Source organism: Vicugna pacos, chromosome 6 (assembly GCF_048564905.1).
Source record: "Vicugna pacos chromosome 6, VicPac4, whole genome shotgun sequence".
In the NCBI taxonomy this organism is placed as follows: Eukaryota; Metazoa; Chordata; class Mammalia; order Artiodactyla; family Camelidae; genus Vicugna; species Vicugna pacos.
In genome coordinates this window covers 20884467-20900242 of record NC_132992.1, presented here as the reverse complement: position 1 = coordinate 20900242, position 15776 = coordinate 20884467, and the positions used below count along the sequence as shown (strand labels likewise).

The window sequence follows — 15776 nt, the reverse complement described above, 5'->3', positions numbered from 1 at the left end:
AGGATGTAGTGTGGTATCCTGGACTGTATCCTTGGACAGAAAGAACATTAGTGGAAAAACAGGTGAAATCCGAGTAAAGTTTGGTTAAGATAATAGTAACGTAACAATGATAGTTTCTTAATTTTGACAAATGTACCATGGAAATATAAGATGTTAATGATTAGAAAAACTGGGTGAGGGATATATGAGAACTCTCTGTATTATCTTTACAAGTTTTCTGTAAACCTAAAATTATTCCAAAATAAAGTTTATTTTTAATACAATGTTATATGTTAATTATGCCTCAATAAAAAGTTAGTAGCTATTGTAAAAATCAAAAACAAGCAAACAAAAACCTGTGCCTCAAAAAAAAAAATGCAGCTTCAGAAGATATGGTTAGATATCACCCTGTGAAGCATGACTTTTCAGTTAGATCAAATGGCTATTCTAAATTAATATCACTCATTTTCAACAGGGATATTATTTTCATTTCAGATCCAAATAGAAAATTAGTTAATTCCAATCATGGAAGTCTGTTCTCAAGTGTGCTTTAGAATATTTCAACTTGTGGGTAGGATCTTTCATTGGAAACAATTTTAATTAGATGAATTTATATTCTATACCAGAATAGAGTAAAATTGAAAAAGTCTATAATTTCATAGCATTTATAATTGAACATTAAAAAGAATGATAACCAGAGATAGATTATTTATTTTGTAAAAATATTTGTTTAAAAAAAGGTATTCTGAATGGAGGCAAAAAAGACAATATTCATGGAAATATTTGCACTGAAATATTTATACTTTTAAATTTTTGTAGGTATAATTTATTTACAGTAATATTTACCATTCATTAATATTGAAGTGTACAGTTCAATGAGTTTTGACTCACTGTATACAGTCAAATAACAATCATCACAGTTAATATGTAGAATATGTCCATTACTTTAAAAAGTTCCCTTGTAACCTCTGCAGTCAATCCACTTTCCTCTTTTCAGTCCCTGGCAAACATTGACATGTTCTCTGTCTCTACGGTTTTGCCTTTTCTAGAATTTTACATAAACTGAATAGTATAGGATATGATCATTTGTTTCTGGTTTCGTTCACTTAGCATAATGCTCTTGTCAATTGCATCCATACTGTAGCATGTCTCAGAAGTTTCTGCCTTTGTACTGCTGAGTAGTATTCTATTCTATGAATATATCACAGTTTACCTGCTGAAAAACATTTGGGCTAACTCCACTCTGGGGCTATCATGAATAAAGCTGCTATGCACATTTACTTATGTCTTCATGTGGAGGTCAAAAAAAAAAAAAAAACCAAACCTAAAAAGATAAGCAATAGATTGGAAGAAACCATTTTCAACATATATAACAAAGGATTAATATCCAGATTTTGTGATTTAACTACCACAAACTGGCAACGAAAATAAAGTAAGTTACTCATTGAAGATGAAACTTATATGGCCAGTAAACATGAAAAGACGATCAGCTTCATTAGTAATTAGGGAACTGCAAATCAAACCCACCAGACTGACAAACGTTAAAAAAGCTTGACAATTTTAAGTGTAGGTGAGGAAGAAGAAATAAAGGGAATCCATGTACATGCTCTGTGGGGGTGTAAACTAGTACAATCATTTTTGAAGAGTAGTTTAGCAAAATAGTTGATCCTTGAACAACACGGGTGTTAGGGGAACCCACCCTCTGCACAGTAGAAAATCTGAGTATAATGTAGGGTCAGCCCTCCTATACACAGTTCCTCTGTATCTGTCGTTCCACATCTGCAGTTTCAACCAATCCGCAGATGGTGTAGTACTTTAGTACTTACTACTGAAAAACATCCATGTCTAAGTAGACCCAAGGATCAAACCCATGCTGCTTAAGGGTCAACTGCACTTAGTTAAACTGAAAATGAGTACGTCTTACAACTCAGCAATTTCAAATCTCCGTACAGAATTATAGAGCAGCATTTTTCAACAGAAAGATAAAGCAAAGTGCATATGTAATTAAATGTTTCAGTACTCAAATTTTTTTAAAGGTTAAAAAAAAGCTGGGAAATTAATTTTAATAATATATTTTATTTAACCTAATACATTTCACAAAGTATCATTTCCATATGTAATTAATAATCAGTGTATAGTAATATAAAAGTGTAAATGAGATATATTACTTTTTCATACTAAATCTAGGGTGTATTTTACACTTACAACACGTCTCGATTCAGACTAACCTCATTTCAAGTGCTCATGTGTGGCTGGTGGTTATCATACTGGATAGCACAGCAGTAGAGCTGTGCTACTCAAAGCATTAGCGCTACCAGGAAATTAGTTAGAAATACAGAATCCCAGGCCCAATCCCAGACCTACAGAATCAAAATCTCCATTTTAACAAGATCACATTAAAAAGTTTGAGAGACAAGACCCAAGAGCAGAATTTCTCAACAAGTGTGATGTGGCAAGATGGTCCTGTACTTCAGTAGACTCCTTCAGCCCTCAGGATGGCGGCTGGGCTTAGCCAGAGAGCCTGGCATTTACCTCTTACCTGTTTACCACAGTGTGCCATGCAAAAATCCTTTCTTGTCTTTGACTTGACAGATAAAAAGTTCAGGAAGCCCTGCCCTAGAAAAGCTCTCACACAGGTACACAAAAAGAGATATGTACAGGGATGTCCACTGAAGAACCATCTATAAAAGAAAAAAAATACGGAAACAACCCAAATATCCATCAGTGGAAGGTGACATAAATTGTGATATATTCATATTATTGGATACAGTATATATTCCTCTCTCAGTATCTGTGGGGGATTGGTTCCAGGACCCCCTGGATACCAAAACCCATGGATGCTCACGTCCCCTATATAAAATGATGTAGTATTTGCATATAACCTATTCATATCCTTTTGTATACTTTAAATCATCTCTAGATTACTTGCAAGACCTAATACAATGTAAATGATATACAAATAGTTGTAAATACAGTATAAATGCTATGAAAAGTTGCTGGCATGAGGCAAATTCAAGTTTTACTTTTTGAAACTTTCTGGTATTTTCTTTTCCAAAATATTTTTGATCTGCAGTTGGTTAAATGAACAGATGTGAAATTCACAGATTTAAAGAAAATCTGAAAGTTGCCTCTACTTCTCCCTTTAGATGGGCGTGAGTAGATAAATAAGAATAGAATAAACGTGAAAAAAAACTACCGAAAATCAGAAAGCACACTGTACCATTACTTCCATTTCAAATCCAACTTTTAGAAAAAGAAAAAAACTATTTTGGGTCTCCAAATAATAAATATCTTTAAAGCCCCGGAATTTAAAGATCACTGAATAATGAAAATTATGTAATGCCTTGTACCCAGGATGCTCGAGAAATTATTTTTGAATTCCCACACCACTATCATTAATGGACACCAGCTGTGGGCTCATAGTATCCTGAGTACATTACACAATAAAAACACAGACAGGATGTCACTGCACATATGCCATGTGCACAGCTTGGTTCTAATCAGCATCATTGTGAATACGTATTTATTGAGGAAAATGGTGCAGTGGTTGGAAGCACAGACCCTGGTGTCAAGACTGCCTGGGCTCCAATCTTGGCTCAGCCACCTATGTAATGTGTGTCCTTGAGAAAATTATTGAAGCCTCACTTTCTCCTTTGAAAAAAAAAGGAAAATATCTCACAAACTTGCAATGAGAATTAAAAGAAATTATGAATATACTGTGTTTAGGAAGGTGTCTGCTCCTTAGTAAGCACTCAAAAGATATAAGCGGTCATCATGATTATTATTATTTGAATAATGGCAATATTAACGGAGTTTTATAATTAGAGGTTACAAAAAAGTATGGAACTGTTTCCCAGCTTTCAATAGCTTACAGTTTAGAAATCAATTCAAATTTCCCCAGATAAAACAGTGGAGTATCACATTCTTATTCAGACCTGAAAATGTAAATAAAATCACTTCTTGGTCACCCTACCCAAACAGATAAATATTTAGTTAATTTACCTTATTTGAATACCTAATAGAGTTAATAACACTATGCATAGAATGGAGGTGTGAATACAATCTAGTATGTGGATTGACATAAAGTTTTTTAATATAAAAATTTGAGATTGAGTTTATCTTTGAGTATACATTGATTTTGATCATGATACTGATTTTATAATTCACCAATCCATGAAGAGTTGCTTCAAGAGGCAGCTGAGAGACCACCAGTATCCACCAACTAGTAGCTTATAAACTGAACCACCCTTTGTAGGAAATATTTTTAAACTTGTGAAAGTCAACTTCTATGCACTACTTTATAATTTACAAAGTTCCTGCAATTTGCTACTTACTTTTTCCATAACTGGGAGGTGAATGTGACATCCTCCATAACAATTCTAGGGCCATCATTCTGAACAGATGATTCAATTTGTCACATAAGGTGACTCTATATCATTTTACTCAACCAGTTCCACTTCATATATATATATGGTGTTTTGAAAATTAAGAATACAACTGCTATGGAATGATTAGTTTTAAAAGGCAAAAATGACATTCAGAGAAATGAGGTTTTGAGTTTGTATTCTGATCCACTGTGAAGCTAAAGCATAAATTACTTACTCAGTGTTACCAATCCCTATCTACCTCATGTTTTCTGCCTTATCTTTTCTAAATTTTTCTCCAAGGCTGTGGGTGCCTTGGTTACTATTTTCAATTCAAATCAAATCAGTTTAAGAGATACTTACTTAGTACCCACTAGATCTAAAGCCTTGTCTAGCTATTAGAGAAGGTCCAGAGATGGACAAGTTACTAGTCTCTGCCTTGAGAGACATTACAATCTATTCTACTTTTTAAAGTTAAAATACAAGGCAGAAATAGTAAGGGCCACATAGAAGTTGGCAACATGGTAGGGATTTAAAGATTAGAGAGTGCCCTCTGGTGGGAGGGGGGTGAGATGATGAAAAAAGACTTCAAGGCATTTGAGTAAGACAGATTTTCACAGGAAAAGATGAAAGAAGACACTCTGGGGAGCAGACATTAGGAAGGAAACTGTGTTCAGGACACAGTGACTTGTCCAGATGTGTCAGAGTTGAGAGAATGTTACAATAGACATTGAATTAAATTAGGCTGGGGAGTCCTATAGATAACTCGGTATTAAATGAGTCATCAAAAGTTTCTGGGCAGGAGCCTTAGGGGATGAGAAATTCATTTAGGGAATATTTATTGGAAAGTTTGTAAGATGAGTCAAAGTGGAAGACTGGGGACTTGGAGACCACTGAGAAAGTTACTGCAATATTTTAGATGAGATGAAACAGCTCCTTTAAGATTAAAAGTAAAGGGAAAAAATCAAAGAGGTTGTTAGCTTTAAGGAAATATAAAACTGGGGAAAGTCTCTTCCTCCCTTATTTTTCTTTAAAGAGGAAACAAAGACCTGAGATTACATGAAGGCAGAAAAGAAAGAACAGTAGAAAAGGAAAGATTATGGATGCTAGGAGGGGGAGAGAGGCCAGTCACTGAATCAAAGTCCTGGAGGAGGGGATGAAATAGCCCAGGTGAAGGTGTTCATCTTAACAAGGAAAAGTAATACTGTTGTATTTCAAGGGAGAATGCGACACGAGAATGTGAAGGAGAATGAAAATACACAGAAACTTATAAAGTTGAGACAAAGGAAGTTGGGGAATTTATGGCAAATAACCTTGGCCCTCTCAGAAAGTAGGAGGCAAGTTCATCTGCACAGAGTAAAGGAACTAGGGAGTCTGGGTACTTGTTGAGAATAGGAGGGCACTTGAAAAAGATCAAAGGGGATGTAATAAAGAGTAAAAGAACATTGATCAAAAATTGCTAAGATATCTAAAGCAAAAGCAACCAAAGGAGAAATAGTTAAAACATTCTTATTCAGAATTAACAGCCTCTGTGCTTCAAAGGACACCCTTAAGAAAGGAAAAATACAATCTATAGAATGGGAGAAAATATTTGCAAAGGTCTAGCATCTAGAATATATAAAAACCTCTTACAACTCAACAATTTAAAAATGGGCAAAGGATTTGAATAGACATTTTTCCAAAGAAACACAAATAACCAATAAACATAGATAAAAATACTCAACATCATTAGTCACTAAGGAAATGTAGATTACAATGCGATATCATTTCACACCCGCTAGAATTATCATAATCCAAAAAAATGGCTGTAATAAAAAATAGTAAGTGTCGGTGAGGGTATAGAGAAACTGGAACTCTCATATATTGCTGGTGGAAATGTCAAATAGTGCAGTCACTTTGAAAAACAGTTTGGCATTTCCTCAAACAGTTAAATACAGTTACCACATGACCCAGCAATTTCATTCCTAGGTATACCTCAAGAGAAATGAAAATGTACATTCACACAAAATCTTATACAGAAATGTTCATGGCACCATTCTTCGTAATAGCCAAAGAGTGGAAATAAATATCTATTAACTGATGAATGGATAAACAAAACATGGGATATATCCCTACAATAGAATATTATTCAGCCATAAAAAGGAATGAAGTACTGCTACATGCTACAATATGGATGAACCTCAAAAACATTATGCTAATTGAAAGAGGCCAGACACAAAGGCCATATATTGTTTGATTCAATTTATATAAAATGTCGAGAATAGGCAAATGCTCAGAGACAGATGGTAGATTAGTGGTTTCCAGGGCCGGGGAGAATGGAAGAATAGAGGAATTCAGAGGGACTGTTAATAAGAACAAGGTTTCTTTTTTGCAGTGATGAAAATGTTCTGGCATTACATAGTGTACAACTCTGTGACTATGCTAAAAACCACTGATTTGTATACTTTAAACAGATGAATTTTATGATATGTGAATTTTATCTTAAAAAGAAAAGATTGCTAGGCAGCAGTAAGTTCAGACAACCTATATTTTGTTCTAGATCTATTCAGAATGGAATCTTGGCTTTCTCAGGCTATAAGAAGTCACACAAGTCAGATTGTGTGCTTAGGGAGCTGCCCTAAGCAGGGCACTGGCAAGGCAGGACTGACAGTCAAAGGAATGAACAGCATATTGCTGAAATGGCTATCTATAAGGCCTAGGCTCTTTCAAACCTAAGAGTAAAAAAAAACCAAACAATCCAATCAGAAAATGGGGGGGGGTGGAATAAATAGACACTTCACTGAAGAAGATACACATGTGGCAAATAAGCACATGAAAGGATATTCAACATCATTAGCCACTAGGGAAATGTAAATTAAAGCCATAATGATATATCACTACACAGCTCTCAGAATGACTAAAATAAAAAATAATGACATCAAATGCTGGCAAGGATGCAAAGAAACTGGTTATTTATACATTTTTGGTGGGAATGTAAAATGGTACAGCCACTCTGGAAAACAGTTTAGCAGTTTCTTATAAAACTGAACACCAACCTACCATATAACCTAGCAATTGTATTCCTGGGCATTGATCCCAGAGAAATGAAAACCTATGTCCACACAAAAGCCTTTACACAAATGTTCATAACAGCTTTATTCTTAGTAACCAAAAACTGGAAACAACCCAGATGTAGCTTTAACAGGTAATGGTTAAACAAACTGTGTCGTACCATGGATACTACTCAGCTATGAAAAGAAAACTATCATTATATACAACAACTGGGATGAGTCTCCAAGGAATCATGTTGACTGAAGAGAAACAATCCCAAAAGGTTGTAGTTGGTAAGATTCCATTTATATGAGTCTTTTAATGGCAAAAATCATAGAAGTGAAGAATAGATTAGCAGTTGCCAGGGTGAGGGGTAGGAGGGTGAAAGAGAGGAAGGTTGTTATAACAGGGCAATAAGAGGGATCCCTGGGGTGATGGAAGTGTTCTTTATCTTGACTGTACCCATGTCAATATCTTCATTGTCTTATTAAGCTACAGTTTTGCAAGATGTTATTACTGGGGGAAACAGGGTAAAGGGTACACTGGATATCTCTGTATTATTGCTTACAATTGCATGGGAACTTACAATTCTCTCAAAATAAAAAGTTCAATTAAAAAATAGTTCATTTGGGCTGGAAGCAAGCCAGATCAATATCTGACACACCATTTTCACATCTACAATACGGGGATTATAACACCTGCTAAGAGAATTTTAAAAAATATGTGTAAAGTGAGTAGATTCTGGAACACAAGGCCTCTTAATGATAAATGGTAATTTAACATAACTTTTACCATTACTGAAATGGCTCAGGAACAGCAAACAGCTGGCTGTTTCCAGAGGATTTATTATCAAGGACCATGAATGCATACAGGGTTGCAGGGTACATTCATGATACCTAAACCCCATAGAAAACCAGACCCCCTAATGCAAGCTGAGCTCTCTCACTGAGAGACTCCTTCTGTTCAAAAATGCGGTAGGTCATGAAGGAATGGATCTAAATGGATCTAATAACATATTTATGTGAGTCAGAGAACCACAGTTAAGGGCCAGCTGCAGCACAGAAGTTAGTGAAACTGGCTCTGGAGCCAGACTGCCTGGATTTGGATCCCACCTCATCAATTACTAATCATGTGACCACAGGCGAAACAAGGGGTTCTCTGGGCCTCCGCCTCCTCGTGTATTATAAGAATCAAAGAGATAATATTTATATGCTACTTCAGCATAGCACCCCTTAGGTACTCAACAAATGTTGGCTCTTATTAGCAATTAAAAGGGGCTATAATAATTGACTAGTGTAGTCCAACCTTTCCTGCACAGAAGGAATCACCTCAACAACATTCCCAACATCCTACCCATCCCTTCCCTGAACATATCTAGTGATGGGCAGCGCACTGCTTTTCAGGGCACTCTATTCCAAGTTGAGGCAGCTGCAATCGCTAGAAAGTTGTTGTTGCTTCTATTTTTATTCTGAATCCTTCCTTCAACCTCCAAACTTTAGTCTTGGTTCTGCTTCTTCAAGCAGTGAAAGACGTCTGGGGCCTCTTCCACGCAGCATGCCACGGATTTGGCACCTGCTCACTCATCGTGGAGCACTTTTGGAAACTGGTCTGCTCCTGTCTTGTCCTGTGACCCAGGATGCATCTCTCTGAGCCTGTTTCCTCAGGTCAAAAGAGTCCCAGATTAAATCAACTCTAAGGTTTTTCCCCCAGAGGCAAGAACTATGGTTTTACTTATGCTTTTGCCCAGTTATTCTGACTTGGTCTCTCTGGCACTTTTCAGTCCCCTCATTAACTTGCCACCTTCCTTACAGTATGCCTCAGTTGGCTAACATCTTTTTAAAATGTAATCCCCAGAATGGAACACAAAACTGAAGTTCTGGCAACCATAGTCAAATGTACTGTAAAATTCTCTCCTCCCTATTTAATGCAACTTAATATAAGCATTTGGGGCTAATGTTTCACTACTTTGCTTTATGGTGAGCTTATAACTAACTAAAACCTCTGGGTTTTTTGCCATAAAATGCTACCATCTCCATCTTGTATACCCAGAGTTGATTTTTGGAATCTAAGTTCAGAATTTTATATTTATTTGTTTAATGTCATCTTTTGAAGTTTTGTACCATCATTTTAGCCCATGAAGCTTTATTTGACTCTTAATTGTGTCATTCATTGTAGTAATGAAGGTACACTGATCATATTCTTAATAATCAGGAAAACATTTTTCAAAAAATCTTTTAATATTCCACTACATATACAATGGCTTATATACAAATCTGACTCCTTGCTATTAATGCTGGATTTTCTTTTTAACTTTAAGATATTTAAGAGTTCTCAAACTTGTGGATGCCAGGGGGGAGTGTGGAGGGGGGGAGACAGACTGAGAGTTCAAAATTTGTAGATACTAACAGACATACGTAGAATAGATAAACAAGATTATACTGTATAGAACAGGGAAGTATATACAAGACCTTGTGGCAGCTAACAGTGAAAAAGAATGTGACAATGAATATATGTATGTTCATGTATAACTGAAAAATTGTGCTCTACACTGGAAATTGACACAACATTGTAAACTGACTATAACTCAATTTTAAAAAAAGATATTTAAGAGTTCTGACTGTACAAACAGGCAGAAATCATGTTTTGGATCTATTAACCTTTTCAGTTCTCATTTAATGATTCTAAAACCTAGTAGTTCTAAATATGTCATAAAACAGTCAAAACAAAAGTAGGGTGTGCCTATGCCTCTCAGTGTGTTGGGACTGCCTGCTGGAAGAGGAGCCCAACCCACACCAGCCTGCCAATGTTTGCACCTTCTTGCTACTTGTCATAACAGTGACTGCACGACTCTCCTTTATTATTTAAACAAGGGATTTTGAAACATAGCTAGACTATCTTGTCCTCCAGAAGTGAAAAAAGTAAAGATTATTATGGAAATTTGCTGTCATAGACAATTTAACCAGCTTTAAAAAGCTTCAGAATTGGTTACTGCTTACCTCCAATATAAAAACTTTCAGTGGGAAACTGAGTATTTTTGCTTTTGTAGGACTCTAGAATTTGCCATGTTATATTCCTTTGTATTATACTAATGTCCAAATGACTGTGTTCAGGTTGGAAGGAGTTCATTCCACTAACTGGACTGTGATTCTGGATGACAGATACTATCCCTTTCAAAGATAAAATTGTCCTGAATTTTTGCTAGCCAAAAAAATAATAATAATCTGCACTTCTTATTATCTATAAATTAGACCTCAATAAAATTTTAAAATATGGAAATAGTAAAAAGTTTATCTTTCAGGTAAATCTTGATATTTCTTTCTCATTGCATGACTTCTTCCATATTCTCTAAATAAACAGGGACTTGTGATTAATACTTTTTTGACAGTCAGACTTTACTGACCACATATTACCATGCTGATATGGTAACAATAGCAAAAATGCAAGACATCATAGATATTAGAATCTTGGCCCATTTCAAATCTTTGAACTTGCTTCACACTGAAAGTCCTGGCTTTCTCCATAGGCTTTACAAAGGCTGATCTCACTGTTCTCAAGAGTCATTCTGTGGTGGTGCCACTGGCCTAATCGCAAGCTGATGACATGCACTCTCAAGCAATTCCTTCTCCTGGGGCCAGAAGGAGGGTGTTCCTACATCCTTCTCAGGCGGAATTTGTCCTTTAGGATACTTCTTCATTTGAATTTTTTAAATCTGGTAGAATTTTCTGATCCATAACAATGAAACATTAGTACAAACTGTGAGCTAGATCATGAGGATATGCAATTATCTTATATGTAACTAGGTGTGAGACAATAAATTATGTGTTAAAATGGGATTCTACATATTCTAGTCAGCAATAATCCAAACAACATTCATAAAAAAGAGCCTGGAACAACCTAAGGCCTCATTCTAGAATATCCTCTCTAAGTCCTAGCCTATATTCCCATTTTAACTAGACTCTTTAATCTGGGAAATGGGAATCAATTAGCCTAACTCTGCAGGTAAATTACTTCACCCTAACTCCTTAGGCATTAACAAGTTTACCTGTAAAATGAATGGGTTAGACTAAATCATTAATTTTCATTTTGCATGCTCAAACTCACAGGAGACCCCTAAAAAGTAATATTGGGCTGGAAGTTGCTTTTATTTTTATTTATTTATTATCTGGAGGGGGTAATTAGGTTTATTTATTTTATTGGAGGTACTGGGAATTGAAAAAATTGCTTTTGTTTTTAAAAAGCTTATTTTCTATATTATCTAAATAAAAATGTCAGATTTTTTTCCCTGAATTGGAATTATGGTCCTAACCAATCATGATTTTCTCACATTGACCAGAAACCCTAGGCTGCTTTGGTCAATAAAATTAGGAAACAAATGAATTCTCATTTAATCAACACAGAATAGTAAATTTTTCAAAATGTGGAGACCATGGGAAATAAAGTTAATTAAAAAGATCCCTGGCAAAGAAAAAAAAGTGGAAATCACAGAACCATGTCACTGAACTATTCTTTCAGCTAATATTTACTGTGTATTTACCTGGGCCAAGGTTTCTTCTAGGCCTTAGTGTTACAAGGATAAGATTGAGAAGTCCATGATCACAGTCCAAGAAAGGGGATGATCTCTTAGTTGGCTTGCAACTGTAATATAGAAAGTCTATTTGTTAATGAGGAAGTTGGTTGTTGGTGGTGTGGTGTTTTAAGTTATGATTTCCCTCTTAATTGTAGTTAGGATATAAGAAAATTTTAAAACTTTCTCAGAAAGGGCACAATACCTCCTGCCCACTTTTCATAATAATGTCAACTTTCATGACATCACCAGGCATTCCTAGGTGCGCATTCAGATATCTAGAACCCATACCATACGCACTAGGGACCTGGAGGACTGGGGTCCCTCTTGAGGCTACAGGCTGCAGCAAGGGCTGGGCAGCTCAGGATAATGAACAGCCAGCTTTTCTCTGTCCAGGCTTCTCAGCACAAGTGAATCTTGAGGGAACAGAACATGCTTGCTTCTTCCCTGTACATAATAAATCTCTAAAAAAGCCACACAGGCCTTGGAAGGTGACAAGATGCTGCTAGTTTGGTACAGAGCCATCATATGTAGGCCTGAAAACATCATCTTCCTGGCTTGGAGAGTAACAGTTTTAAAGCATCAGATGGGAATGAGGTCTTAGCTAAGCAGACCTCCAATTACAAATTCTTAAGTGGTGTGAATTTCAATGGAAAATAAATTGCTTCCAACGAGATGCTGCTCAACCCTTGAATGGTCACAGTTTATTACAGATATTAAAGGATATAAGTTTCTTAATCTTCTATTTCCAAATACAGTTTAAGCATCATAAAAAAACCAGTGTTCCCCCTCTTAAGTGAGATCTGACCCAATCTGCTCTTTGAAACTTGTAATAAAAAAATTCAATGGCAAATACTCAGATGATGATATGAATATAGAACACTACCCACTTATTTTAGTCAATACTTTCCTTTTATATATCAAAGAAAACAAATAAGTGTGTATCCATGTAAGCATTCAGAGTTGCTTCCCCTGTAAGTCCTCTATGCGATCCATTTCTTCCACAGAATTCCATAAGGAAAGTAGTGGTCCAACTCAAAAACCAATCATCTAAATTCAATTATTCCCTCCCCTGGTGTGAGAGCAGGAATTTGTGAGAACACAAGTCCTGACAGGCAGAGGGAAACACTCTGAAAAATGAAAAGCTCTATGAATAAGTATAGAAGTTTCCTGGTTTCTGTGTATAAAATGATCCCTGTTCCAGTCATCTCTTAGCCTGAGATGTCCAGAAATGGGTATGTGATAGTGGCCCATAGTTGTCACCAGGAATTCCAGCCATCACATGTATTCTTAGAAATGCCAGATTCATCTACTTGGCTGGCATAGATTTGCTCTTGGATACAGACTGCTAGAGGGAAAAGTTGTGATGTCTGAAATCACAATGCTCTTGCCCTGATTCTTCCCCCAGAAAACATTTCTTTTGCTCACTGTCCTGGAACGTTTTCCCTGGGGAGATCTATAAGCCAAGGATGACAGGTTATAGCATATCCATGTCAGTGGGTAACTGAACACAGTTTAGGAGTAAACTGTCATTACCTATCATGGCTTAATGCTCACATAAATCAAAGAAGTTACTCTCCACTTAAAACACGCAAAAACGATTATTTTTCCTTTTCTTCTCAGGAACAATGGTGTACTTCTCTGGGGCAGAAGATATTACTAGCATTGTTGAGATTTTGTTTGAGAAAAATCATTACAAAGAAATGGGAATTTCTTTAAAATATTCTTAAATATAGGAGGAAAATATTCAATGGTAATAATGTAAAAATTCAAAATATGAATCAAAATTATAAGAGATTATGAAAAGAAGAAAACTATAAGAGACTGTTAAAAAAAAAAAGACCATTCTGGCATATTGAATTGGCAAAGTTTAGAAAGGAAACACTGTTCTTGGGACCACTCTTAAATTGGAAATTTTAGCTGTATGTGCCAGAAACTCATAACCTCTGACTCAGTAATTCTACTTAGGGGCATTTACTTTAAAAAAAATAACCAAAAACATATATAAAGATTTATAAATACAAATGTTCACCTCGATTTTTAATAGAAAAATCTTTCTATTTTTTAATAGAAATAATAGTTTAACAATAAGGATTTGGTTAAATAAATTATGGTACATCCATGAGAGAATATTACGTAGCTATTTTTTTAAAGGACACATTCTACCATATCCAGTAGTAGTCAACAAATTATTACTAAACAGTCACTACCTGCCAGACCTACATTTGTGTGTAAACACACACACACACACACACACACAAATACATATATACATAGGGAAAAGACTACAACACAATACATTAATAATGTTACCAATGACTATCACTGTCATAGAATGAAATGGGTAATTTAAAGTTTCTTCTATATAGTATTTCCAAAATTTCCAAGAGAACACATGTTATTTTTTATGTAGAAGAAACAACGAGTTACAAAAGTACAAATGCCATATTGAACTGAGTACCCACTTTGTGCTGGAATGAACAAATAAGTACTTTATAGTAATTCTCTCATTTAATTCTCACCATCTTCTAAGACTGGGTACTATGATTACCCTCATTTTGAAACTACATTAGTGGCAGAGCTGGGACTTGAACACAGGTCTAACTCCAAAACCTGTGCCCTTAACCATCATTAACCACTAAGAGACATCACATTTCTCTGAGTTAATTTTCCTGGAACCAAGTTTTCCATGAAGCACTATCATATTCAGTCTCATCTGGAGAGAGAAAAGTAGCAAATAAAGAGTCTGGAATTACTCTGTGCTAAAAGGACAAGGAATCCTTTATGACCCTAACTACAGCCTGAATTTTGGTCACCTACTATTTCTGTAAGTCCATGATAAAACTGACACTAGCTGTCTAAATTCATCAAGCAACTCAGAGGGGTGGTCCAGGAATCTCTTGAGTACACAGTCCCTGCAGTCCCTGTGCCCTTATTTCTCTTGTACTGTCATGTATTATTGATGCTAAATAAATGGTTAAATAGTGGCAATAATGATAAAACAAACTACAGTGACACAAACCGCAGCTTCCTAGAGTTTTGCTAAAACTGGATAATGTCCATAATCCAGAGGACTGGACCAAGCCTCAAGCAGTGACTGCCCAGTTAATGTGCACTCAGCACATCTTTCAGGCCCCTGATTTTGGGGAAAGAACATATTTTCATGTGGATGAATCATTCTTGGACATTTAAAATATATATATGTATTAGGGATCATCACATGTATTTTGAAGGAAGCCTTCACATCTTTCAAAAAGTCTACACATTGATCTTTCATTGAATGTTTAGGAAAAACCTTAAATATATTCATGTAACATATTTAAACGTGTCCTCTCATTTAAAAAATAAAGTATTTTATGTTTCTTGTACTCAGATCACAGATTTATAGCATGGTAAAATGAATAATTTCCCATTAAATTTTGCTTTTTTCCACTGCTGTTGTAGCCAAACTAAGATCAATCATGCTGTGAGACCGACAACTATTTTGCAATAACTTACTGTAACTGAAAAAATTCAAATGACCAAACTGGACTTTATAGATAACAGTCTGTCTCAAATATATGAATTGGACAGTATTTATTAAATATCTACACAATTTTGAACCTACTGGAAGCTAATCAGGTAAAACTGATGTGGTTGCTGCCTTTCATGAGCAAACGAAATTCTGTAATATACTGATGACTAACAGATGAGCTGGAGAGGATCACCTCAAAAGGAAATTTGTATAAAAGTATCAAGACTTCCTACAAAATATTTCAAAGACCATAAGAAAAAGCATGTCACTGTCCTAAAATTCATATGGAATCTCATGGGACCCAGAATAGCCAAAACAATCTTGA

The 15776-nt window shown here is 35.6% G+C and overlaps 1 protein-coding gene across 16 annotated transcripts in view; it reads right to left on the bottom strand.

Moving 5' to 3' along the window:
* The window catches only part of FRMD5 (FERM domain containing 5), a 372595-nt gene that overhangs the window by 155491 nt on the left and 201328 nt on the right, over window positions 1–15776 (bottom strand). For 6 of the 16 annotated variants that reach the window (XM_072962550.1, XM_072962548.1, XM_072962546.1 and 3 more), the window contains 2 exons: window positions 11908–12008; window positions 2519–2660 (listed from right to left, as the gene is read on the bottom strand). The exons of 8 other annotated variants lie outside the window; for them this stretch is intronic. In XM_072962550.1, the coding sequence (XP_072818651.1) occupies window positions 2519–2539 (21 nt within the window). In that variant the 5' untranslated portion in view covers window positions 2540–2660; window positions 11908–12008. The remainder of the gene's footprint in view (window positions 1–2518; window positions 2661–11907; window positions 12009–15776) is intronic. 2 more of the 16 variants (XM_072962557.1, XM_072962553.1) reach the window with 2 other exon arrangements.